The 27,936-nt window shown below is 43.8% G+C and overlaps 3 protein-coding genes across 5 annotated transcripts; 2 read left to right on the top strand and 1 right to left on the bottom strand.

Moving 5' to 3' along the window:
- Positions 1–1,237: 1,237 nt before the first annotated feature.
- Positions 1,238–6,195, bottom strand: gng10 (guanine nucleotide binding protein (G protein), gamma 10). Of its 2 annotated transcripts, XM_079734087.1 has the most exons (3): positions 6,097–6,195; positions 2,205–2,328; positions 1,238–1,756 (listed from the first exon to the last, which is right to left on the bottom strand). In XM_079734087.1, the coding sequence occupies exons 2-3, from the start codon at positions 2,286–2,288 to the stop codon at positions 1,631–1,633; spliced, it is 210 nt and encodes a 69-aa protein (XP_079590213.1). In that variant the 5' UTR covers positions 2,289–2,328; positions 6,097–6,195; the 3' UTR covers positions 1,238–1,630. The 2 variants fall into 2 exon arrangements, with proteins under 2 accessions (XP_079590213.1, XP_079590212.1); XM_079734086.1 differs by lacking the exon at positions 6,097–6,195 and having other exon boundaries at positions 2,205–2,394.
- Positions 3,095–4,665, top strand: nxnl2 (nucleoredoxin like 2). Its single transcript, XM_079734162.1, has 2 exons — positions 3,095–3,574; positions 3,975–4,665. Exons 1-2 carry the CDS (start codon positions 3,273–3,275, stop codon positions 4,144–4,146), a joined length of 474 nt encoding a protein of 157 aa, XP_079590288.1. The 5' UTR covers positions 3,095–3,272; the 3' UTR covers positions 4,147–4,665.
- A 1,043-nt stretch (positions 6,196–7,238) lies between the features above and the next one.
- Positions 7,239–27,408, top strand: csgalnact1a (chondroitin sulfate N-acetylgalactosaminyltransferase 1a). 2 transcript variants are annotated; one of them, XM_079734873.1, is made up of 9 exons: positions 7,239–7,483; positions 13,568–15,120; positions 15,166–15,202; positions 17,735–17,951; positions 19,247–19,348; positions 23,263–23,441; positions 24,004–24,098; positions 24,369–24,450; positions 25,612–27,408. In XM_079734873.1, exons 2-9 carry the CDS (start codon positions 14,356–14,358, stop codon positions 25,908–25,910), a joined length of 1,776 nt encoding a protein of 591 aa, XP_079590999.1. In that variant the 5' UTR covers positions 7,239–7,483; positions 13,568–14,355; the 3' UTR covers positions 25,911–27,408. The 2 variants fall into 2 exon arrangements, with proteins under 2 accessions (XP_079590999.1, XP_079590998.1); XM_079734872.1 differs by having other exon boundaries at positions 13,568–15,202.
- Positions 27,409–27,936: the final 528 nt, after the last annotated feature.

Below are 27,936 nucleotides of genomic sequence, written 5' to 3'. Positions count from 1 at the left end.
ACATACAGGCACAATATGTTACCTTTTAAAGTGTCTTTATTTATTTGCGATTTATTCCATATATATTTTTTGGTAATATGTTGTGTGTCTTCTATCAGCCAAGACATCATATCACTGTTTATCATGGGTGCACATTTGGTGTGGCAGGTTAGGGGGGAACCGGAAAAAAAAAAATGGGAACATTGAATATATAATCCTACTTAACCTATTGTACAGTAAAATGCAATACATTTTCAATTTAAATATCGATTTTTGGCAAATTTATAATTTCGAAATAAGGAGGGGTCTTTTCCCCCCTTTACCGAATCAATTCACTGTTAAAATTGAGCATTCAGGGTTATCTAAACAGCAAAATACTGAACAAAAAGAAAACACATGAACACTCTATTTGAGTGGAGGAGATAGGGAAGTATGTAACATCCATTGAGACTGGTCTTAAGTGCTTAAAGGAAGGGGAAATGACCGAGCAAGCACAGGAGATGTCTCATGACAATAGTCTCCCCCTTGGGCTAAGGAAATTGAAGTTTTGTGCTTGGTAGCTAAGGGATCATTGAAACACAATTCCATCTCTCACACGTAAAAGGAATAGTAGATATACTTTTAATGATATACGTGATTGTTGTTACATTGGTGATTAAAAAATACATTTTGTAACCTCACGTGTGTTGAAATTGACCTTTAAAGGGCCTTACTCATAAAGTATAAAGTAAAGTATAGATTGTGTGTGGGTGTGGGTGTGCATGTACGCACACATGCGTGTACGTGTGTGTGTGTGTGTGTGTGTGTGTGTGTGTGTGTGTGTGTGTGCTTGTGTGTGTGGCGGGGTGTAAGTGTGTGTGTATGTGTGCGTACGTGTGTGTCTGTGTGTCTGTGTGTGTGTGTGTGTGTGTGTGTGTGTGTGCTTGTGTGTGTGGCGGGGTGTGAGTGTGTGTGTATGTGTGCGTACGTGTGTGTGTTTGTGTATGTGTGTATGTGTCTGTTTGAACAGGAAGACTCTGTTTCCTCTTGCTAGCTGTGCTCCAAACTTAGCCCCCAGCTTCAGGAAACTACAACCCGCTAAAATTCCAAGGGGCAATTTACAGCCCTACACAAACACCCACTTTGTACAATCAATAGATACGCACTTATATTAGCTTACTTTCTTACTTAGTTACTTGGTTACTTCTTACTTCCTTACTTGCTCACTCACTGCCACTGGTCCTATAGTGTCATTTGCATTTAAATTAAATGATCAATCAATAGATATTTTTTTATTATGGTTGAAAGTAGAAAAATACAAAGTGAAAGTGCACTGATGTAGCTATACAGACAGTTTGGCAGAAAAACTAAAAAGTGACATCATCCTTCTTTTCATCCGTGTTGTTGTTTAGCATAAGTAATAAAAAACATTGATACAAATGTTAAAAAAAATCAACCTATAGAAAGAAAAAGCGTTGATTCATCGAAAACCCAAATCCATTGACCTGGAGCCACCTCTCCCTTATACTATATATGAAAACAACAACCAAAACATTGACTGTGAAGTTCTCTACATTCCACACGGTAACTCGAGGGGAACATTATGAACCCCGATACATTATAGGGGTACAGTTAGGCATGGATGTTGTGATGCTAATCCTCTGAGGGCCCCTCAAAGGACAGCGCAAGAGCGTGGCTCCCTGAAGGGGTTGCTTCCCGTGGGCACTCCCACCAGCAGGGCGTCCTTGCCGGCGTTCTGCAGACAGTATTGCTGCAGCTCTGAGGCAGCCTGGGACACCTGGAGGAGACACAGCGAAAGGGACTCCATTAACCGCGACTGACGCCATTAGAACAGACAGAGAGATAGACACACGCATGTGCACAAACACACATACACACACAGACATGCAAACACACTTACACATCCACACAAACACAAACACACACACACACATACACACACACACAAACACACACACACACACACACATACACACACACACACACACACACATACACACATACACACACACACACAAACACATTTGTTGACTTTACAGGTAAGGTATCAAAATGGCTGAAACTATCATTTTTAAACATACAGTAGATTCAGTCTCTAACACCTAATTACAATTAAACAATGAATCCCCCAGTGAAATGAGAGCCATTGACACACTTGACATATGTAACATGTACATTTTCCTACGAACTTCATGGTGTGTTGTGTACGTGTGATGTTTAGTTACCTTGATCCTTTCAACGCTCGCCTCAAGCTTCAGCTGTGCCACAAGACGCCTCATGTTTGATAAACTGGAGTTGGTCGAGGTCATCTCGGAGAGTAAACTGCAGTTTCTTGTCCTACTTCAAGTCCTTTGGGGGGGGGGAGAAAAAAAGGCTGGGGTTGTGGATGTCTTCAGTGGAGCTGGTCAGTGTGTAACAACCTCACCCACAATGGCTGAGTTTCCTTCCAAATGGCCTCCCTTGACCAAGCCCACTTTGCTTTCACAGTCACACTGCTGAAAAAAGACCTGAGCTGTTCATAGAAGTGGGCAGTGGTTCCTTAAAAACAAAAGAGATTGGCTTTTTGAAAATCCTATTTTACTTGCTATTCTACAGTTATTATTTATTATAATGGTTATTGTAGGGGCCTCATGTTGAATGACCATGATATGATTAACTTTACTTAAATATACTATAAATAGATGATAGAAAGATATGCAACATTTTAAATGGATGTTGAACATGTGGAAATTCTATATCTGACCACTTCGCAAAAAATTTAATGATTTGATATAGGATGTTTTATTAGCGATTGGATAATAACAACGTTATGTAAATGCTTGAACAGACGTAGACTGCAGCACGCTAGGAAACTGTCCTTTTGTATTAAGACGTGAATCCTCATGCTTAAGTTCAGTACCTACACTAAACAGTACATCGCTTTTGTTCAGTACCTACACTAAACAGTACATCGCTTTTGTTCAGTACATGCCCCCGCTTTATTTGTCCCCGTTGTTTTTCCATACAAGCTTACGTTTGCTACTTATTGGCTGAAACCCACGTGGCTGCTAAATTTCTCCGAGCATCCCATTGGTTGAGAGACGAGCATTAGAATGACCTCGATCTCTCATGGAAACATGAGCACGCACTGTCTAGCAGGTAAATATATTAGCAAGTTTAGATGATTCGGTCGTAGACGAATACCTTCAAAGCCTTTACACAGCGTTAGAACAAGTTTATAACCTCTCACCTGTCAAAGTCAGTTTATACATTCTACAGGCCTCGTTATCTGAAGTGCGTTGTGTTGTGGAGCCATGGTCGAAGTGTTCTCCGGACGAACTCTCTTGAATAAAGACGGGGATTTCGTTGACCCCGAACTGGCGCTGAGGAACAAAGTGGTTGGGATCTATTTTTCTGCGAGTTGGTGTCCACCCTGTCGAGACTTTACGCCTATTTTGTGTGATTTCTACACTGAACTCGTGGAAGAAGGCGAACCCCCTGCACAGTTTGAGATAGTTTTCATATCGTCCGATAAGTCGAGTGACGACATGGTTGAATATTATCATGATATGCATGGGGACTGGCTTGCCCTACCATGGACCGATGATTTCAAAAAGTAAGTACGTAGTAGCGTATTCCTTAAAGAAAATATCCCCTCGCTATACCCATAAAACCAAGCTACTACATATGCATATTATATCCTTGTCTCTTCCAATACCATGTTACAGTCAAATATGTACAGTAGGCCTAGTCGTAATAGGCTGAACTGTTATGCAAGATAGCCTTCTTGGCAGAGTCAACCTGTCTTAAGGATTAGGGTCAGGGTTTACCACAAGCAATGGGCATCGATACATGAGGTCGAGGTCAATGTCTGGCCTACATCCAGTGATAACAGCGAATGTTCATTGAGTGATGTTTATTTTCTTTCTTTTAATAAGAAAAAACGACAACTATGACTGTCATCTGCTTGTTCACCCCACCCACACAACACACACTTTCTCTTCTCTGTGTGACAGTGAACTGAAACAGCACTACAAGATCACAGCGGTGCCCAAGCTGGTGATAGTGAAGGAGAACGGCCAGGTAATTACGGATAAAGGAAGGAAACAGATCCGAGACAAGGGCCTGGCCTGCTTCAGGACATGGCTGGAGGCGGCGGAGATCTTTCAGAACTTCAACAGCTTCTAAATGGTACACAACATTGTTGGACGAGAGGGGGATGACACTGGGTTTATAGTCTTTATTTCTGTGGACTGGCTCACCTTTTTGGAGATGTTGAAGAAGTTCAATGTAGCCTGGGATGTTTTTTTTTTTTCTTATTATAACCTTTTGCATTGTTTTAGTTTTGTTGCAAACGTTTGATTACAAAACTATGCAAAACTACATTCAGGTCCCTAAAGCAACTTATTTTGCTTCATTTTTTTTTATTATGAAAACCTATTTGTCCTTTTTTTAGACCTGAATGAACGCTAATGTAGTACTAAGTGTAGTACTAGTCTACACGTAGACAACGTTTGAAATTTAATGATGGTAATGAAATGAACCTCAATAACTTGAGGTAGGTAGTGTGATGATGACTTGCTGCTGTATGTACACTTAAAAAGAGCTTGACATGTAATCTGAAAAATGTTTGTGTAATATTTATTTTTTAAATGGTTTTATATATTTTATATAATTTTACATACATTTGAACATGTATTCCAGAAATAGCACACCTTCAAGTTGGTAATATTACTAGAGTTAATGAAATAGTTTATTTTGTTTATTCATAAAAACGAACAAAATATTTGTCGCTTACTTAGTGTTTTTTTTTTCACTTCCTGCATCGTGTTGTTATGGTGTCAAGTAACTACACAAAACAAAGTCTCTAGCCTTCTCCCCACAGACTCATTTACAGACTCACAATCCCAAAGGACAGAGCCCAACATGCTAACACATTGTGCTTTAATTGCTTGTGCTGTAATTACTATATGCAATCACGTCAAAGTATAGGAGGAAAGGCCACATGTTGTGCAGTTTTCAAATGAGTGAAAAAGTATTTCTCAATGGTGGTAATGGTGATGGTGATAACAATTATCACTATCTGGTAGCATCTCATATTACAATGTGATTAGTCACAATGATTGTGATTCATAATGATGACTTGATGAGACACACATTTTGACCCGATAATTAAATATTCTCATCACTACTATAACAATATGTGCAGAAGGATTGTGAGTAAATATCTCATTAGGCAAAATAAGGCTTAAAAATCTGCATACAAATGTGGCACCACTTCTAACTAAGCAATGCAAAGTCAGCTGCTTGTTTAGCCGTTCAATAATTTAAAACCCTCAGATTCCTCCTCATCAGCTATTCTTTGTTCACTCGCTTAAATAGAGCATCACTCTCTCACTCCCTCACTATCTCACTCTCGCTCTCTATTCCAACACGTTCTGTCTCCGGCATGTCTCTCAGAAGACCTGGACACTTTTTAATTAGGTTATAAGTGCACTGTTTCATCTTCCTCTCTATTATACCCACTGTCATGGAGCACACTGATTCGTAAATCACCTGTGGGTGCTATACACCGGCTGCTGTTAGTCGACCCGGGCCCGCGAAACACTGGCAGCCGGTCTGAGGTGGATGAGGAAGCCTGCTGACGCAATTAGAGATGCTGACATCCGTGAACGTGAACGGTTCAGTGGCATAATGAGGAAGTTTGCGTTGTGCACAGGAATTGTTGCCAAAGAAGGCTATTGCTGTTATTGTTATCGGGAGATTGCAGACTAGAGACTAACCCATTTTTAAATATTGCTGCAACAATGCTTTTACAAAGTGAGGAGAGGTCTAATATATGTTAATTTCACATTTATTTAACTGAACAAATTGTCACTTTACAAAAGGCAGGCTAGTTTCATTTGCAACATAATTGTATATTCATGATTTAAGTCAGTTTGTAAGTTTATGTAAGGGAAATTGCCTTTACATCTCTGATAGATTTTGTTTCTTTGCAAAGTATAAGTAATATAATATAAAGTTACAAGATCTAACTTATTAGGCTTATGTAAACACATATCTATCTAAAGCCACATCATAGATAATATGTTTCATAGTCAAAACGTGAGTAATTATGAGCTAGGCTAGTCTACTTACGTTTTAAATCAACGTTCCTTGGAGCCCATGTTCCACTAAAGTGTTGCAGTCAGTTTTCCACGTGGGGTCGCTAAAGTTCAGTTCATGTGATGTTAAACTAAGGTTTTCGCCTCAAATGCATCGACATAAAGAAGATATATCCTATTTTCTAATGCACTTTAAACGTTAACTCAAAAGGTGCCGGGCTTTATGGTGTTCGATGCTGGATTCACGCCGAAAAGGAGTGCCTCACAGAATACTATAGCCTACAGATTCAATGTCTGGTCAGTAGCGCCTCCAAGTGGTGAGCACAGCCTCTTACCAGACCATTACACGCATTATCATGATAGAAAGATATCAGAACCGATGTGTAACTCCGGACAACTGGGACCACGGAAGGTACTGACAGTTGACGTAACCCACGCACATGCATCCACATACTTCAAACATCTTGAACTATTGCTGCCTCCGGCTTCTCTGTTGTTGCAGGTGAATTAAATATATAAAAATCATGGAATAACCCCTTATATTTTGGGCGGCACACTTTTGTTTTAGCCGGTTATTTCACCCTATAGCGCGATTACGGCTTTTTACTGGCCCCATCTCAACTCTAGGCCATAACATTAAAACTAAAATGTTGGGGTTCAGACATAATATTATTTAATGTAAGCATAACTAATTAGGCCTGATTATTCATATCATCATATCATATTCATATGTTTTAACAGCCCATTTAGATGTTGCAATGATACTATTACACAATGAATGGTGGGAAATGGGGTTCACATAGGTTTTAAAATAGCCAGAAATGCGGATATCTAGGCTATTTTGATCCATAGAGCCAGTTTGAGTTGATCATTTTATCACGTAGTAAGATATTCATCACTCAACACTCAACCTATTTGTTCGTTAGGAGTTTAGAAGAAGAAAAAAAGGGGGGGAAAGATGGGTCTTCTCGTTGAAATCATTTAAATTTGGACTCAAGCGAAGAAGCAATGAAAGACGCCAGTGTTCCAAGCGAGCGTGCTGCTGTTGAAGCAGGTAAACAACGCCGCCTTTATGAGAAGGCTACATGGGGGGCGGGGGCATCCGAGGAGGCGAGTGGGTGGGACCAGCGATATTCCTCAGGTCACACTCAGACTTCGTTCAGAGTCGAGTGTTTCTCACATATTCAGACACACACACACACACACACACACACACACACACACACACACACACACACGCTAACGCACACACACACACACACACACACACACGCACACACACACACGCACACACACACACACACACACACACACACACACACACACACACACACACACGCTTGTATGACACGTCCGCCACGACGAGTTGCGCTCGCGGACTGGGCTATCCCTCTCGTCAGAGAACTCAGAAGCACGCGGAGGTAAGTGAGGGAAGGGGAGCTGTTGAATAATTAACAATGTAGCTTTGTGTTAATCGTTAATTATATTAGAAAATGAAGAGCATCTAAGCCATGCGGACATTGTGATAGTTAGCCTGAATTAGATATATGTAGGCGTACTTAGAGGATTTGTATTTATTCGTTCCTTAATAAATTGTTACTTTTTTTTGTTGTTGGACGAATTTAAAACAAATTCAAGTAGCGCGAGGAGTAGCTGATGATGACAATTATGAGATGGTTCGGTTTAGATGTTCACCTCAACAGTGCTCTGTTATTACTCTGTAGACTACATTGTAATTCATGCATACACAGAAACACACACACACAAACACACACACATGCAGGCACGCACGAACACACACATGCACACACAATCTCTGCATGTTGACGGCTTGCTGGTCGTGATTATCCTCAGGGAAATGGTTCTAATCCTTTTTAGGTCTGTTAGTTATAAGCACCTTGCAGTCAAATAATTGATTTCACACCTCCCGCTAGTTTCCCCACATTTATTTGACTATATTTCAAGTGAGATGAATACATTAGCATGTGTGGTGTTGGGGCTTGTTTGACAGTTCTAACTTCTAATGTACAATCGCTGCTAGGGAGTCTTGGTGTGTGTGTGTGTGTGTGTGTGTGTGTGTGTGTGTGTGTGTGTGTGTGTCCGTGTTTGTGTGAGAATGTGTTTGTGAGAATGTGTGTGTGTGTGTGTTTGTGTGTGTGTGTGTGTGTGTGTGCCTGTGAGAATGCGTATGTGTACGTGTGTGAATTTGTCTGTGGAAAGGAATTTGTATATCTTTGTGTGTATGTGTGCACTTATGTAGTGTGTGTGCGTGTCTATGAGCTCATCCCCCTTGGGAAGGACCCCTTATTTCTCACGTTACTTAGATCAGACCGCAGTTCCCTTTCCATAGAGGCACCGATGTCAACCAACTGTTCCTCCAGTCACACTCCAACGCCTTCACTGACAATGATGTAACTTCCCCAAAGAGCGACACTGTAGCCCAATCTCCCTCGTCAGGGTCAATTCAGTGGATGTTTACAATAAGACAAAGACACGTCAATGAAAGTTACTAATTATAATAGCAATGGGGCATTCAAGACTCTATGATCATTTCTCACGGCGACAGCGCAAAGATATAGTGCAACAGAGCTGGTTATGCCAGATAGCTGGGGAGGGTGGTGACAGCAGTGCTCTGGAATTACCCTGTAGACTATTGTAATTCATGCATACACACACACACACACACACACACACACACACACACACACACACACACACACACACAAACACACAGATATATGGACACATATACACACAGACACACCTCCTCTCCTCATTTACCCCAACACCCAGGGTTAGGGTTGTAATTAATCTTTCAAGATGGTATTTCCATTTTCTTTCTTTCCTCATCGTGATTTATTGATACAGGAAATCCCGAATAATTGTTGATGGGGCGGAGCAGAGATTACATTGTTGGTTGATGTTTCTAATTTGTTGTCAGAAACTTTATGACTGCAGGTTTCCTGCTGTGCATTTGGATTGGAGTTTAGAATTACAGACTCTGTATATCAGTCTTTCTTTCTTTCTTTCTTTCTTTCTTTCTTTCTTTCTTTCTTTCTTTCTTTCTTTCTTTCTTTCTTTCTTTCTTTTTCTTTCTTACTTTCTTTATTCTCCAACTTGATCTTGACTGGAATGATAGAGATAGCAGTTTAGTGTGTTTATATCCCATTTGAAAGGTTTTTGGTTTGCACCCCAGTCAGAGTGCCCAGTCTTACCTCGCAGGCATCCTTGAGAAAGTGGTGCCAAAGCTCCCACATGCTGCTACCTAGCATGTATCTGAATTTACTGTAATTCTAGAGGACTAAACAGTCTTCTAAATAGCCAACTGGACTATTAAATGACTTAATAGCATGGCCCTAAGAGTGAAACATGGATTTTGAGGCGCGCGGGGGGGGGGGGGGGGGAAGCAGGAAGAGGGACTTGGACAGGGACTGCCTGTAGTGGAATAGAAGAACATGTGTGTTTTAGGGCATTCCAGGAGTTGGAAGGCAGAGAACCTTCCGGGACAGGGCATGGAAAAACCTCCCCTAATGAGGGGGACGCCGAATCACCTGAGGGAATCTGAGACCCTCTCTGCTTCTCCCTCACACTCTGTGTTCAGGGGTTTTTTTTCTCCTCTCTTCTCCCTCACATTTCCTGTGCTCCCCTCTTCCTGCTCGCCTCTCCCCCCCATCTCCTCTCCTTTCCTCTCTCCTACCCTCCTCTCCTCTCACATCCCCTCCCTCCCTTCCTCTCCTCTCTCTTCCTCTCTCCTCTCCTCCTCTCCCCTCCTCTTCTTTCCTCTCTCCTCTCCCCTACTCTCCCACTTCTCTCCCGTCATTTACTCTCCTCTCCCTCTTCTTTCCTCTCCCCTCCCCTACTCTCCCTCTCCTCTCCCCTCCCCTACTCTCCCTCCTCTACTCTTCTCCCCTCTCCCCTGATCTTCTCTCCTTTCTCCCTCTTTCCTCTCCCCTATTCTCCCTCTCCTCTCTTGTCATTTACTCTCCTCTCCCTCTCCTCTCCTCTCCTCTCCTCTCCTCTCCTCTCCTCTCCTCTCCTTCTCCTCCCCTCTCCTCTCCCCCTCCTTTCCTCTCCTCTCATATCCCTTCCCTCTTCCCCCCTCTCCTATTATGTCCTGCTCTTTGATGATGACACAGTAACATGTGTCTTATGTGTTGCATTTAAATAGCTCGAGCTAAGGCTCGTTAACAGCCCTGGAAAAGAAGAAGCATCAGAAGAGGAAGGGCCAGTTAGAAACCATGACAACACTGTCCAGAAGATCACAGAAGGGTGGCAGTGGAGGAAGGGATTAAAGCAAGGAACTGTTACATTATCCAACAGTTAAGTCAGTGTGGGTTCGGCTTGGCTGTTGTGAAATGTGGTGGCTTTACGGTTTAGCCGCGGTTAAAAAAACATTCATTCCAAGTCTGAGTTATAGGCAAATGAAGTCAGAACAGCAGGAAACGATTGAAAGTGCCAAACTGTGTTCAGGGACAGTTTGGTTTATGGACCCCGAACCCTAGTATCCCGTTCCCATTTAGATGGGGCTATCGATGCAACATTGAGGATGCTGTACTTATATTGATTTGATTAAAAAAAATGACATGCAGATGTTGTAATGAATTGGGCCATTTGAAGTACTGAATGTGAGCTGTTAGTCAGATGGCTTATGATTTATGATGGCTGTTCAACCGATCCACACTGGAAGTCAGTGCCAGACAGTACTGAATGAACTCAGCAGTGGGAGTCTGTGGATTAAACTCCCCCAGTGCCCAACCGTCACCCACCCAGCACGTCCTCAATGATGAATCTCTCCCTCAGGACTCAACAGCATTGAATAGATTAGCTGGACTTGGGAGCACCTTCTTTAAGGAAGCTAAGATGCGCATTAGTCGCATTTTATTAGACAATAGAGTTATAAGCATAACACTGGTCTCACAAATCAGACTAGACTACCCCGTTCGAGCTCAAATCTTGCTGTAGTGGGTATTTTCTAATACTGCTTATTTGTTTTCTCTAATCATGTTGCTGGAAGCGGGGATTTGTAAGTGCATTATTGGCTGTTAACAGTGATCGCAGAATTGTCTAGCACTGGCAAACAGTAAAAAAACGTGAGGGTTTCAAATCAACACTGTTTAGACCTGCCACGGTAGAAATACCTGTGATAAAATCCCTTGAAAGCTTCTCTTTGGTTAAAATATCTCTTTTACAAAACAGGAAACCAGGCACAACCCCCCCTAACCCCCTTCTGCTATAGCATTGACACCCGGATCCCATATTAGGCTAACCCTAACCCTCGGGCCAGGCAGTATAATGACAGAAAAAAAGGATGATGAAAAAAAAAAACAGGCAGGCAGTTTAAACAAGGAAACTGCGAGTCATTTATCCTGAGACATGACCTAATGATTTGAATGAGTGTTCGTTTCCTCCTCGTCTCGTTCGTGTTAGTAGGAATAACACAACCCCTTGTAATCGATGAAACCCACAGCAGCGCGGCAGCTGGAAGCAATTTAATGGCGCATTGTGTGTTTTCCCTCTGGCTTCTAGCGATAGAGGTGTATGAAGTGTAGCCTTAAGAGACGGCATGGCTGGCTTTACAGCAGCCATGTAGTTGGCTGTATAGTGTGCTACCCTGGAGCGACCCCAGGAGGAGAAAATGTCCTCTCAAAAGCGTTGTGGAGGGTTCTGGCCGAGGTAGAGCTCTGTCTGCACTTATTCAAACACTGGGAGACACAGTGAAGTATTCACTGGTGCAATATACTAATCCTTTCTTCAGGATTGGCTTCACCTCGCCACGTTGTCAAAGGCCCAACTGTGTGTGTGTGTGCGTGTGTGTGTGTATGTGTGTGTGTGTGTGCGTGCATGTGTGTGTGCGTGCGTGCGTGCGTGCGTGCGTGTGTGTGTGTGTGTGTGTGTGTGTGTGTGTGTGTGTGTGTGTGGGAGAGAGAAACTGTATTCTTACAGTTCGGGCCAGGCACGAGTATACAGATACATTGACAGTCTCCCAATTCATGGCAACACCGCGATGCACATGAGGATATGTTTTAATAATCGTAAGCATTCACACATTCACACCAAAATACACACACACCCCTCACACACACAAACTGGATAGAAAGGTTTTGAATGTGCTTTTCAGCCTACTTTCCCTCTGTAGGTTTAGCTCTCAGCTGAACTCTAAATAATTTATATTAAAAAACAAATGTATACATATTTATAGAGGTGTTTTATATATATAATTAACAATTATTCGCAGAAGAGGTGAATGTTTGTTTTAGCATATTCTACATGTGAACACTCCAAAAATAAACAAGATAACACTTTTTGTCGGGATTTATTGGTTTTTATTAGCAGTTTATTTGTTGTTATTAGCGTGACAAGACGACCGTCACACGCGCAAAACAATATCCTAAGTTTGAGATCTCAATCATGGGATCACGAGATAGCGAACCACTCAAATTGCGCCATCTTAGGAGGTTCACGTGTAGCATACACTTATTAATGTTATACCTACATGATGACGATCATATACCACAGCAGTGTGTGTTTTAGACAGCGTCTGAATGAAGCCTAGTTTCTTTCTCTCTGCTTTTCCACAGACCTTATACACACACACACACAGAGGCACACGGGCGCGTACGCACACACACACACACACACACTTTCACACATCACTGATTATATTGTTCTGCAGTGGCCTTAGTCTCAGAGCAGTGCTTATGTTTGGCCGAGGGTAGTACAAATAGTTATCGCCTTAGACATACTCACCCGCCCCGCCAGAATGGACTGGTAAAGTTGTGATCTGGGTGGCTTTCAATAGAGCAACCACATGTCATTTGTTGGACTGGTAGCCATCCTGGGAGGGTAATTCCTCATTTTGTATTCCCCCTCCCCTGTTTACTCAGGTTTTTTTAATTTACCTATTTGGTGTGTTGCCAGATATGGCCCACATGGGCCACACTAGAATGATATATTTGTGCAAACTAGCTTATAGCATAGGGAAAGCTTGACAAATAGTCTGAGCAGCGCACTAGATTTACTTCCGAGTCGGGGTCATTTATATAGACAAGGAACAGACTGATGGAGCTGTAATGTTAACAGCTGATGTGTACACTGCAGAGATTTGTTTAGCAATGTTTGACACTTAATCAAATAACAAACGATCTCTCTTTCTCTTCCCATGTCTGTTAATGTGTCTGGAACCTCCCCCCTCCCCCCTCCCCCTCCCCCCTCTGCTCTCCTCTGTTCTCCCTTATCCTCTCCTCTCCTCTTCTCTTATGTCCTCTCCTCTCTCCTCCCCCCTGTTCCCTTCCCTCTCCTCATCTCCTCCTTTCTTCTACTCTCTCTCTCTCTCTCTCCTTCCCCTCTCGCTCTCTCTCTCTCTCTCTCTCTCTCTCACACACACCATCTCTCTCTCTCTCTCTCTCTCTCTCTCTCTCTCTCTCTCTCTCTCTCTCTCTCTCTCTCTCTCTCTCTCTCTCTCAACCCCAACCACCCACTCATCTCCTTTGACCCCCGGTTTCTAGAACACTCACAGAGGAACTATGCATCTTCTGAAGAGACCCCCAGGGACCTGCGAGAGCCTGCTTTCTCATCGGACGTAGTGTCTGGCCCCTCCGTTGGCTCCACCTCCTGCCCTGAGGTGGTGTCACCATGCTTAGTTTGCCTTAAACCCTAAAAAGGTTACAACGATTTTTCCTCCACTCGCGTCTGGACTATTTCTGGACTACTTCTGAACATTCCACAAACCGTGACGGAATACATGAAGGAATTCATTTTTTTTCAAGATTAAAGCGCAAGGGTGTCGTGAATCAAGACGGGAAGAGGGAAGAACATGTGGCACCATGATGTGCGGCAAAATAGTACATGATCGGGTCAGAAACATCAAAGAGGTCTCCAAGACGACGGCTGATTGAAAACCAGGAAAGGCGAAAAAAAGACCTTTTCGTACGAGGCCTGAGATAATTGATGAGGCCAATTAAAAAAGCAAGCTTATCACCCTTATCGTCAGAGATGGCGCAACCTGCGAAAATTCAGTCATACTAATTAGCTCAGCAAGAAATCAATGTGAATAATCAACCTCATGAAAATAAATAGCATCATATTGATTTGAATGGATGGAAGCCCACACAGCGTGAAGGTAGCGGGCTGTGTTTCCCTGTTTGCTTCATTAGGGCCTGCTGGACATGAATAATCAAAAACACCATTCTGCATCCGTCCCTACACAGCCCTGTGCTTTGGGCTTTAGAATTTGACCCCTTTTGTGAGTCTCGTGTGTGTGTGTGTGTGTGTGTGTGTGTGTGTGTGTGTGTGCATGCGCGCGAGAGTGTGTGTGCGTGCCATGATGCTTCGCCGCGGCCTGCTCTCCTGGGCGTCCCGTGTGGGCGGGGTGCTCGTGTTGGTCTGCTGCACCCTGTCCCTCCTCTACGTCATGAACTGTAGCCCGCCCCACCCCGACGCCCAGCTCCCGGGCCACACCCTCCCCTCCCTGGGGGGGGCGCCGGGGGGAGCGCCTGGGGCCCCCCGGCGCCCAAGAGCAGGAGTCGGAGGAGGCGGGCCCCCGGGGGGACAGTCCTACCAGCTGCTCCTGCAGGAGCGAGAGGAGCAGCACCGGCTCCACATCTCCTCCCTGAAGTCCCAGATCTCCCAGCTGAAGGAGGCGCTGCAGGAGCGCAGCCTGCAGCTCAAGGGGGTGCAGGAGACGCTGGACAGGGCCTCCAGCAGCAGGGGAGGGGGCCCCCCGCCGCCGCAGGGGCCCGCCGCCGCCGCCGCCGCCGCCGCCGCTCGGGGAGGAGGAGGAGCGGCGGCCGTAGGGGACGGGGTCCCGGGCGGCGCCAGGAGCCAGCAGGCGGACCTCCAGGAGTTCCTGGCCAGCCAGCTGTCGCGGGCGGAGGTGAGTGTGGGCGCGCGGCTGGCCAGCGAGTACGCCGTGGCGCCCTTCCAGAGCTTCACCCTGCAGCGGGTGTACCAGCTGGAGACGGGGCTCACCAGGCACCCCGAGGAGAAGCCCGTGAGGCGGGACCGCCGGGAGGAGCTGGGCGAGGCCCTGGAGACGGCGCTGCTCGCCCTCAACGCCGCGCCCCCCCGCCGTCCCGGGGGGCGGGGGGGCGCGGCCGCCGCCGCGGCGGAGAAGGTCTACACGCCGTCCGACTTCGTGGAGGGTGAGCGGCGGTTTTACGCCCGTCTCGAATGTCATCGCTGCCCCCTTTTTTGGTTTACTTTCGTTTTTCTGCGGCACATTGAAAGCCAACTGATAAAGGGTGATGATGATGATGATGATGATGATGATGATGATGATGATGATAATGTGGGGGTGGGGGTGGGGGAGGGTCTATTGTGTATTGCAGATGATTTGAGGAGGGGAGGGAGGGAAGAGAGACGTTAGCAGCAGAGAGGGCAAGAGACGCCTCAGGAGAAACTCACTGTGCAAACTCTTTGTTTATTCCGATCAGTCGAGCTGCACAGCCACTGCGTGTTCAAGTTGCTGACTCCCGACTTTCTGAAGCAAAAAGGCGTGTAAAGTTTATGATAAATCTTATAAACGTTAATATCGTGCGTCCAGAACCATCCATCATGTACCCAAAGTGTGCTGGGTTCTGAGAGGAAGGATAAGAGAGCTAGGAGCCAGAGGAATAGGAAAAGGAAGACCGTTAGAGGGAGCGAGGGGCTTATACTTTGAATGATCTATATCTTACATATTTAAAGTGTGCAACCAACCAGATCCCTATGGGAGATGAGATTGTACGTCCCCGGGCTTTTATTACAGGAAGTCATTACTAGCACATAGTCTCTCTCTTTCTCTCTCTCTCTCTCTCTCTCTCTCTCTCTCTCTCTCTCTCTCTCTCGCTCGCTCGCTCTCTCTCTCACTCTCTCTCATTTTCTTTCTCTCTCTCTCTGTCTCTCTCTCTCCCTCTTCTTTCTGTATGCAATTACTTCCTCTTTGTCTTATATCCATTATTTCCCTTGTGTTATGGTAATTCTGCTCTTCATAAATTCTCAGTGGCTTTGTCCTATCCTTGTTCTTTTATCTTGTTTTTATACACACATCCATCCTTCCGTCCATCTGTGTGTGTGTGTGTGTGTGTGTGTGTGTGTGTGTGTAAGTGTGTGTGTAAGTGTGTTTCTGAGTGTGTTTGTGTGTATGTATGTGTGTGGGTGCTTCCCTATGTGTGTTAATGTGTGTGTGTGTGTGTGTGTGTGTGTAAGTGTGTGTGTAAGTGTGTTTCTGAGTGTGTTTGTGTGTATGTATGTGTGTGGGTGCTTCCCTATGTGTGTTAATGTGTGTGTGTGTGTGTGTGTGTGTGTGTGTGTGTGTGTGTGTGGGGGGGGGGGTGTGTGGGTGGGTGGGTGTGTGCTTTCATGTGTGTCTGTGTGTGTTTCTCCGTGTGTATGTGTGTGTGTATGTGTGTGAGCGTGCAAGCTTTGGTGGACTTGTGGGTTTGTATGTGAGTGTGTGTGCAGCTGTTTCCCGGGTATCTGAGCTTGCATTGAGTTCCCGAGAGAGCAGATAGGGACATGCACAACACGCATCAGATGTCCAATAGCCAGATGTACACATATCACTCGTCTCTCACAAAGAAGTGCAGGCAAATAGAAGACAAATCAATTTGATGTAGTGTCTGGAGCCGAAAATCCTCGTTTGATATAGAAGCCATTTTGGTGGTTAACACAAATCAGAAAGAGTGACCCAAGCACAAAAGTGTAGTTTGTGTGCCATCCAAGATGTATGTCAGACATAACAGACTACAGAAGTCACTACTTACTGAATTTTCATCTATTTTATCCCTGGCAAACAATGCATTCAGATACATGTCTACAATACAGCCATCGACCAGATGTTTCCTTGAAAATGAAAAAAAAACAATGTTCTCAAAGCACTAACAGTCAAACTAACTCACTAGCTAATCAGTGTTGGCCACTGCGCTATAATCCAATCAACCTCAGCTATTCCTCCACCTCCACCACCACCTGGTCGTTCGATATTTCCCAATAACGAGACAGCCCCTCTTGGTTTATTCCTTAATTACGGAGAAGGTAGGGGTTAGGCATCTTGCTCCAGGTTAGGCATCTTACTCAAGGCATCTTGCTCTTACCCAACACAGGGTAATGGTGTGTTTGAGATGCCTCATACACTATCCGCACGAGTTGCAAAGCTTTCTTGCGGCATTTAAAGGAGGAACGCTCCCTTTCAGTCAGTCCCACTCGGGATTCTGCGAGTCCACCAAGTTCAGTGAGGTTGACTGAACTCAGTGAGGTTGTGATGTATTTTCTTTGTATTTGTACCACGTTGGTCATATTAATGTTTACACACTTGATTGCTGCTTTAATCCGGTCACCAATTTGTGCATTGCACGGTCTTGCTGTGCGTGCGATACAATGTAAAGTTGTGCGGTTTGTTTTCGAGCTGGTTTGCTAAAGAGGCTAATGTAGCTAACAATCACAATGACTAGCCAATGATGACGACGACAAACGGGCCCGCTATAAGTGCTCCAAGCCAGGTAATAACGTCACAAGAGGAACTCGTGCGGTTGGTGTACGAGTCACCTCAAACACACCATTAGGTTGTGGGTATCAAACCAAACAGCCTCCAGCACCCCCTAACCACAGTCTACGCCTCAACAATCTCACAAAAGAGCAAACCTGCTCTTACCGGAGAGCGTAACCTGAATCCATGTTTGTTCTCGACCACCTAGGCATCACCCGGACGGAGAAGGACAAGGGCACCATGTACGAACTGACCTTCAGGGGGGCTGCCAAGAGGGACTTCCGGCGCATGGTGCTGTTCCGGCCGTTTGGACCCCTGATGAAGGTGAAGAACGAGAGGGTCGACACCAGCAACATCCCCATCAACATCGTGGTCCCGCTGGCCCGACGCACCGACACCTTTAAGCAGTTCATGCAGAACTTCAAGTGAGACACCGGCCTGTGTAGTCTGTAGTCTGAAGTCTCACCCATTAAACTTGGCTTTCCCTGCATTTTGGTTGGAGCCAGGCCTGTTGCTTGAGGCATTGATCTGTACATTTTTCTTTCCGTCGGGGTCGATTTATGCAGTACACAATACATTACTGGTATTGACGATGTGTCTGGCCTTGCCTTGTGTAATCAAATATTAGATGATGAAAGTTGTGTAAGCCATCACTGCAGTTACCTTTTACAACTTTTTTAATTTAATTGAACTTCGATGGAATCATAAGCATCCAGAGAGGGCTGTGAAGGATCTGAACGGGTCAGATTGTTGGTGGCTCATTCAGACGAAGAATAAGACTTTTTTCGTAATCTCTAATGAGATTCAACTTTATTTTCAAGAAAGTTGAACTAGCAACCTTCCGGTTACCGGTCAACCCACTCTACCTCCTGAGCCACATGCCATTAAGCATAGTTCAACGTGAAAGCGTGACATAGGACAATAATAATAATAAAAAATAATTATGCATGATTGCGTGACCAATGCAAAAACAGAATTCAGGTCAGGTTAACCCCGATGTTTTGATTCATTTCCTTATAAAACAGTACAAAGGTTGTACTGGGTTATTTACTAGGTAGTGCTTATCAAAGCTATTCTAGAGCAGCAGTCCTGCCGGCCATTAACAAGCCCCCCAGCCCGGAGCAGAGCTCGTATAAGACCCTGTTAGCCACAGTCGGCCTGCTGAAGGGGTACGCAAAGGAGCTGCTGAGTAAACACTTTGAGCCTAATCCGTATTGAGGAAAATACTTCTACAGTGTGTGTGTGTGTGTGTGTGTGTGTGTGTGTGTGTGTGTGTGTGTGTGTGTGTGTGTGTGTGTGTGTGTGTGTGTGTGCATATGTGCATGAATCATTTTTTATCTGAGTGGACTGCTGGAAACATCTTGGTCAAAAAGCTTGCAGTTCTAGTCTCCACTCTTTCTCTCCGCCCCACCCCCCTATCCCCCCCCTCTCTCTCTCTCTCACTCTCTCTCACTCTCTCTCTCTCTCTCTCTCTCTCTCTCTTCTCTCTCTCTCTCTCTCTCTCTCTCTCTCTCTCTCTCTCACTCTCGGGTATATTTTTAAACATCCTCTGATGTAAATGCTCTCTTCCTTCCTAAAGTTCCCCTTCAGAAAGCACACACAATAACTGTGAGCCAAGCTCTTATCTTTCGTCCTTCACTGTGTTTGTGTGTGTGTGTGTGTGTGTGTGTGTGGGGGGGGGGTTGTGTCTGTGTGTGTGTGTGTGTGTGTGTGTGTACAGGGAGGTGTGTGTGCGCCAGGATGGTCTGGTCCATCTGACAGTGGTGTATTTCGGGAAGGAACAGGTCGAAGAAGTGCGCAGCATTCTGGAGAACACATCCAGGTGAGTGAAATCACAGCCCAGAGGTCACAAACACCCCACTGTCTTGTTAGACATAACGTCTGACACTGTTAGGTCAGACCCCACCCCTCTATTTAGATTTAACATTTACATGTTAAAATAAAATAAGGAGGGGGGTTATACTTACTTTATTCGTTTTTTGAATCAAGCTGCATATGCTATGAGATTTGTTGCCATGGCAATATCGTTTGCCTGGACGGTTTAGTATGGCCTTGAATCCATCTCCGTCTCTGTCTGTCTGTCTGTCTGTCTGTCTGTCTGTCTGTCTGTCTGTCTGTCTGTCTGTGGGGCTCAAGGGAAAAGCTGCACATTTCCCAAATTGTTGGGATTAGGAGGAATATAAAAAGTCTGAGTGACAAATGGAGAATGAGTGAATGGTTGAAAAGAAAATAGAAGAAACGAGAAAGGAGGGATAGAAAAGTTCATAGTCCAAATAGCTTTGTTTTTCATTGTCTTATTGGTTACACTAAAACAAGTTCATAGTCCAAATAGCTTTGTTTTTCATTGTCTTATTGGTTACACTAAAACAAGTTCATAGTCCAAATAGCTTTGTTTTTCATTGTCTTATTGGTTACACTAAAACATTGTCAATCCTAGTTCTACTATGGATCCCCTATACCTAACTGTAAAGTAGAGACACCAACTCGCCACATGCTTCTTTCAAAGCTGATCTGGTCTGACACTGACCTGCTCTGTAAATCCAATTTCAATTTCATTCAATTATAGTATGAATTGGTCCTGGAGTTCTCAGTTTTCACCATTTTCAGTGTTCTACACTCTTGCTTTAAGCAGGTAAACGCAAGCATTGTACTTAAGTGCTATTTTGTGAAATTTAGTCCTGGTACAGTACAGTAAGTGCAAATCAAGATGATATTTCAGCCAGGACAAGTTGCCAGCAATGACTGAAGTGATAGCATTGTAGCTCTTAATAAGTCTAGTTCTCCGGACAGACATTGCTTTTATAAATGTGAAATGCGTCTGAGACTGGACACACCAGGAATGTCACACCCAGATAACAACTCAAGTTAGCCAAAACACTCAGCTCCTCTCAATGGGAAGGACAGTAAGCCTGTTGTTTTGGCATTAGCTCAACCAGCTTTACCAACTTTTATATAGGTATTGCTTTAACATCACATATAGCAAAATATTACAACTTTTAGGAAGCTATTACAAATTAGATAAATAGGTGCTCATATAAATACAGCACTGGGGTACACATTTATCAACCTATCCCATATAAATAAATATGCATGTAATTCAAAATCCAAATCCAAATCTCTGATTCCAGAGGCTCAAACAGCGCAATGATCTGATAATGATAAATAATACATCTACAGCAAAATATACTTGAAAGGACTGAAATGTGTAAGGGCTCTGCAAAAATAGTAGAGAGGAAGTGTGGTTAGAGAGAAAGGGAGGAAGGGTGTTTACACAAGGCTATGGAGGGCAGGGAGCTCAGAAGAGATCTAGCAATACATATGAATAATATTTCAGAGTATGAGATATTATAATAGCACAGAGCAATAGACTGAGCCTTGGAGGAGAAGGGAGATTGAGCAGAGAATATAGAAGGGTAGGAGGAAGGGCTTGCTAGGGGGAAACAAACACACACACACACAATGATAAGAATCCTACGGTGAGGAAAAGGTGCAGAAGAGTGTGTGTGTGTGTGTGTGTGTGTGTATTTGTGTGTGCGTGCGTGCGTGCATTCGTGTGCAAGCATGCACGTGTTTGATTGCTTAAGATGAACGACATGATATGATGTCTGACAAAAGTAAGATTACATTCCGAGAGCTAACACACACAAAAACACAGACACAAACACACACACACACACACACACACACACACACACAAACACACACACACACACACACACACACACACACACACACACACCCACAAACACACACACACAGTCACACACAGATGACACGATATGATGAAATACAGGCAGAGACAGATATTGCATCTTCTATGTTACATATCATCATCAGAAACACAACCAAGATGAATCCAGGAAGAGTTCAGGCTTCCTTTCGTTTCACACACATCAACGTCTATGAACATCACTCTTATCTCTTGAACACAAGGACAAACAAGCGACAAGATAGAGGAGGCAAGCACACAGATGATCACACACGCACGCACGACTGCACGCACACACACCAAGTCTTCCTCCGTCCCGTGACAGCAGAACTAATAGGATCTGTGTATGTGTGTCAGATACGGTACTTGAGTGTTTATCAAACTCAGTTTTGACCTCTTTTTGGTATTTAGCGCAAACTACACCCACTGTAAACAGATGGGATGCATTTCCTGTCGCATCCACGTCCACATCCACCACCACATCCTACTATTAATAGATGTGTTTTCAATATAGTTTTATGATTACCTGTCCATGAAGGTGTGTTGCATCGAATGCACATTTTGAACACCTAAATGAGAGTTGCTGTGAACGTTTGAATTATTTCTTTGTGTTCAACAAGGTTGAAGCGTGAGTCCTGTGCAAGTCACTGATAAAATTATAAATCCAATGTATTTAGGTGTGTTTACTCTGTATTTAACCAGTATTTAACTGTTTGGACCTGTATTTAACGTGTATTTCACCTGTATTTCACCAGTGTTTAACCTCTTACACCTGGATTTTATAGAAATTATAACATGGCCAAACAATGACCCCCCCGCCACATACACGCACTCCACACACAAACAGCGGACACACACGCACATATTCACACACAAACACACGCATATTCACACAAACACACACACACACACACACACACACACACACACACACACACACACACACACACACACACACACACACACACACACACACACACACACACACACACACACACTGGTGGTGTTGAGTTAGGTCCCCCCCTTCACTGTAAGCATCTTTGGGTCATTGAAAAGCGTTTGTCTAAATATAATGAATTATTATTATTTACTTGACAGGAGATTCTAGAATTGTGTCATAAGCGCTGCAAGAATTTCCCCTAAGGAGGGGATTTTCTAAAAAGCTCCTAAAATCGTGCAAGCCTTGAAAAAGTATTCAAGGGCTCTTTTCAGATTGTCTGCAAATGTTAAAAATGTCACCCATTAAACTTTTGTATACTTTCTATTTTGTAAACGTTTGTAGAAAGTATAACACCACATCCTGTGTCTCACTCTGTCTGTCTGTCATGCACACACACACACACACACACACACACACACACACACACACATGATTTCACACTTTTTTAAATTTGTTTTATTTGGGTTAGGGTAAGGGACAGCCTGCTCCTGACGAGCTGGCTGTCGCCTTGCATGGTTGACCCTGCCGTCGGTGTGTCAATGTGTGTATTAACCAATGTAAGTCGCTTTGGATAAAAGCGTCTGCTAAATGCCCTAATTCTAATTCTAACATGAACCACACACAAACCAAAATACACACCTCACACACACCCAAACACAAACACACACACACACACACACACACACACACACACACACACACACACACACACACACAAATAGAAAGAGCAAAATATGGAACACAATGAGTCACATCATTTCATACAAATGTAAAATAAATATTCTGAGTCAGAGAAGTTACGCATTTCTAATTTGACAACAAAAATGTTTTATTTTTGAGAATATATTGAGGGAGCGGAGAGAATGAGAGCAGGTGCTATAAACTGATCTGGATGTGTCCGGATGTAGGTCAGGCAGAACAAATGTCTACAATGAACTGAAGAACAGCATATTCCTCACAACAACCATATTTAAGAAAACATGTTCAGAACAATTCATGAATACGTCTATCTTTTAATCGACTGGCCCACTCTTTCCCTACACTTTGTCAAATTCATGGCGTTCCAACATTTTTTTATATATTATAGGGAGGAAAATTTTAAGAACTACACTCTGATCCAGCTGGACGAGGAGTTTTCCCGGGGCCGGGGTCTGGACCTGGGGGCCCGAGCCTGGAAGGGAGGCAACGTTCTGCTCTTCTTCTGCGACGTGGACATCTACTTCAACGCTGACTTCCTCACCACCTGCCGACTCAACACCCTACCTGGTGAGCCTCGCCCACACGCTACCGACACACACAACACTGTACCAACACACAACCGACACGCTATTAACGCTGCAACAACACTCTACCAACACGCAACCGACACGCTATAAACGCTACAACAACACTCTACCAACACGCTACCAACACTCTACCAACACTCTACCAACACGCTACCAACACTCTACCAACACTCTACCAACACTCTACCAACACTCTACCAACACGCTACCAACACGCTACCAACACTCTACCACCACTCTACCCACACGCTAACAACACTCTACCAACACGCTACCAACACTCTACCAACACGCTACCTACACGCTACCAACATGCTTCCAACACGCTACCAATACTATGGAACAAGAAACGAAACCAAGATTCCAAGTAGTAGGCCTATGCATATAGTCTAAATCTGACAAAAAACGAAAAAACAAATCACAGAACAAATACACGCAAGCAGACACGAGCCACAGTGTGATACACAGCCAGCCAACCCCACAGCACACATACCACAGCCATGTTCAGAGGTCTAACACATATTTTCTTCCTTTTCTTCCAGGTAAAAAGGTGTTCTACCCTGTGCTCTTCAGCCAGTACAACCCCACACTTATCTACGGAGGCCCCGACCACATCCCACCTGTGCAGCAACAGCTGGTAATGCAGTTTAATACAAACTATTTGATGTTTCCCTCTACATTAAACAAGGGCCGACAACTGCCAACCACTAATGGAAAAACCCCTGGGCAGAGAGTTGTTGCTTTCAATTCTGGGTGGGATATAAATATTTACTGTGCCCCGTTTCCTTTTCAGTGGCAAAGGAAAAAAATACCCAGAAACGTGCTTATGTTGAGTAGATTGTGGGTTTGTGTATGTTAGCTAGATCATTTTTGTGAATTTACCACCAACTCCCTTTTCCTTTCGTAGGTGATTAAGAAGGACACAGGGTTTTGGAGGGATTTTGGTTACGGCATGACCTGCCAATACAGATCAGACTTTGTAAACATAGGTAGGTACAGGTCACACACAAACACACTAATTAGACTTCTATCATTGGTTTTATATTTATGCGAAACAACGTGTTATTTTGCTTTGTTCGTATAATTGTCTTTCTGTGTTTTAACAAAGAGGCCCACTTAGCTTTATTTTTCTGCTGAGGAAATAACCGAATGAGTTCAACTGGGTCAGAAAGTTCCAGAATGTGCTTTCATCATGGTGGAGCTAATGATGGTATTTGCGCCAACTAAATCCCTGCCCAAGATTAAAATCGTGCATAGCTTTACAAAAAAACTTTTCTGGTTGGAAAAATAAACAACACACAAATATTAAAAGAATGGCGTTTCTTTTTTATCTTACTATAATTATGTTGATGGTATTCTAGATCCTTTCTCTTAACCTAGACCAAGTTCAAAACATATCATAACGTGTTCAGCCGGTCTCCGACACGCAGGACAACAGAAACAAAGAAATTAAAATAAAAGAAGGGAAAGAATGCTTCACTGTAAAGCGGCACGTTTAAACATGTACAATAATAATCACTGTGTTCCCTGCTCATAAACATGCCTTCCAATCATAATGCCTACTGTGAGATAACTGTTTCACACACCTGTAGGCCATGATGGTATTGACCCACGTCAGTTTGAGGAAAGATTGGGACGAACATCATATATTTTAATCATGATGAGCTGAATCAATCACAACTCGTTTTTGTTGTAGCAGCGACACAACGGATATAGTCAGTTGTTGCCCTCACCCCTATGCTAATGCTGTGTAATAATGTTTATGCTTATAATAATGCTTATTACTGAATTCATCAATGCCAATGATAGTTAATTAATGTACCCTTGTTGTAAAGGGTGAAAAAAGTATTACAATAGTTGATGTACGTTTTAGAATATAAAGTAGGTTAGTTAATTATAATGATAATGATGACGTTTATGATGATGATGATGATGATGATGATGATGATGATTTTGATTATTTTTATAAAGTCAGTTAGTAAATAATAATAAAAATAAAACCAACTACCCTTAGCCTACACCTTGTTTCGAATAAATAATAAGGCCATCGACTTGTGCCTCTTACTTAGCGATGAAGTTGGGTCCTTAACAACGGTTTCCCCCCTGCCCCTCCCCAACACCCAACCCCTTCCCCTCCTTCCCTCCTCTAGGGGGCTTCGACGTGGACATCAAAGGCTGGGGCGGCGAGGACGTCCACCTCTACAGGAAGTATCTCCATAGCAACCTGCTGGTGGTGCGGGCTCCCTCCAGGGGGCTGTTCCACCTGTGGCACGAGAAGCACTGCGCAGACGAGCTACGCCCGGACCAGTACCGCATGTGCATGCAGACCAAGGCCATGAACGAGGCCTCGCACGGCCAGCTGGGAATGCTGCTCTTCAGGCAGGAGATCCAGGCCCACCTCCGCCAGCAGAAGCCCGCCGCAAAGCCCCAAAAGATGACCAAAGCCTAAAGGACTGATTATGGTTCCACGTTGAAGCAACGCAAGGGGGGTTTACGGAGCCATCACGTCCTTGCGGACCCTCCTTGCATCCACCGCAAGGGCCTGACATCCGCCTCCCAGAAACTGTAGCCTTGCGTCGAGGCGACGCAGCAGCAAGGGCTGGGATTGGTTCCGCTCACTTAAACCCGACGCAGAACCAAAACAGGTTCACGACTGCGTCGAAGCATCTGTGTTGTCATGTGTTGGCATTGCGTCGACCTGAAACAATAATTGAGCCTTAACGTCGGGAATCCATTAAGGAGGATGCCCCTTTGCGCTGTCATGACTACTTTAAGGCACACGTAGGCTGAGAGACTGAGAGAGGGCCGTGAAGGGAAGCGTTATCTCGGTCTGCTGCCACGCAATGTCCCCGCATCTTGCTTTCTGTGAGATGTGGTCGCCGTTGAGCAGTCCCTGGTTGCCTACTAACTATGAGCTGTGTACACCAGTTAACAGTCCCCAGTCTCCCAGTCTATTAGAGCTGTGTACACCAGTTAACATTCCCCGAGCGAGAAGAATAAGAACATGAGAAGAAGAAGAACAACAACAACAAAGACAAGGAGGATGAATTCAGAGGTTTTCCTAAACATGTTACAGAGACTGATATCCCTCTATAGGAAGTCCCGCCCTCTCTCTGGCCGTTCTCCGCTAAACCCGTGTAAATGCAACAGATATTGCTTCCTCTCTTGCATGACGGGAAGTCCCGCCCTCTCTCTCGCCTATAACGCACATTTGGAGGACCCCGCTCAAGACGTTACGTGGTGAGAAGTGAACGCCTTATAAACGCGGTTATACCAGAGCCAACAGGGGGGTGCTATATTATGTGTGAAACTTTTGGGCAAAACATTTTGCATTAATCTCGACAACTGGATCAACGAACAACATGGGAGTTTCTTTCAAGCGACACTTGATCGTGGTCTGGTTTACTGCTGTCCCATTGGTGGGAAATGGGCGGATAGAAGAAGCAGTTTTGGCTGTAACTGTATACTCGTGGCAATGAATGAGCAGGGGGGGACAGACAAAAACCCTCCCTGTAGTGAGGTCTTTGGAAAAAATCTCATGAAAAAACTAGCTCTGGAAGTTATACAGAGAATGAAGTCAGAGTCGTTAAGTGCCTTCTATGACGAAAATGCAGATATTGTTTGTCTCCTTCTTATTGGATGGGTCAATGGTGCCATCTACTGGACTGACGTTGTAAAAAGCTTTTTTCATTCCTACATGCCCCTTTTCTTCTAATTTATACGTGTTTTTCTTGAAATGCAAACACCAGGTCCCAGTACACACATATAATTGAATATTGAAGTGTAAGCAAAACAAAACATGAATGTTATTTAAATGTTTGAAATTGTCTAAAGTATAATCTCTTCTCAATATGAAATACTTTTTTTAACAAAAAAATTCCACTTGCTCATGACTCCAAATCATGGATTTCTTTGGTCCCAATGTATTCAAATGAACCATTGGTTCATTTGGTTATATATATATATATATATATATATATATATATATATATATATATATATATATATATATATATATATTGAGAAAAGGTCTATTTTTATTAAATTGAATCTTTTTGATTGATGCTCTTTATGTGTATATATATATCAATTATGTTAAATGCAAGCCTGAATGTTACCCTGGTAAAATATGTTTTATTTTTCACAAATAATTCTCACACACATACACGCACGCACGCACACACACACACACACACACACACACACACACACACACACACACACACACACACACACACACACACACACACACACACACACACTCACACACACACACACACAATGTTGGGTAAAAGGTATCAAAGTGTTATCAAGGTGAGGTATAAATGCAATGTAGTGAAATAAAAACATGGAAGATTTAAGTTAGCCAAAACAGCCAATGGTTGATATAAAGTACAATTTCATATAAATATTGTAGAGTCTAATATAGCCGCCTGTAATAGTGACTTTAATTGAACTGTAATTTTGTTTTAATT

Source organism: Pollachius pollachius (assembly GCF_949987615.1).
Source record: "Pollachius pollachius genome assembly, chromosome: 4".
NCBI classification, from domain to species: Eukaryota; Metazoa; Chordata; class Actinopteri; order Gadiformes; family Gadidae; genus Pollachius; species Pollachius pollachius.
This window is presented reverse-complemented; position numbering and strand designations above follow the sequence as displayed.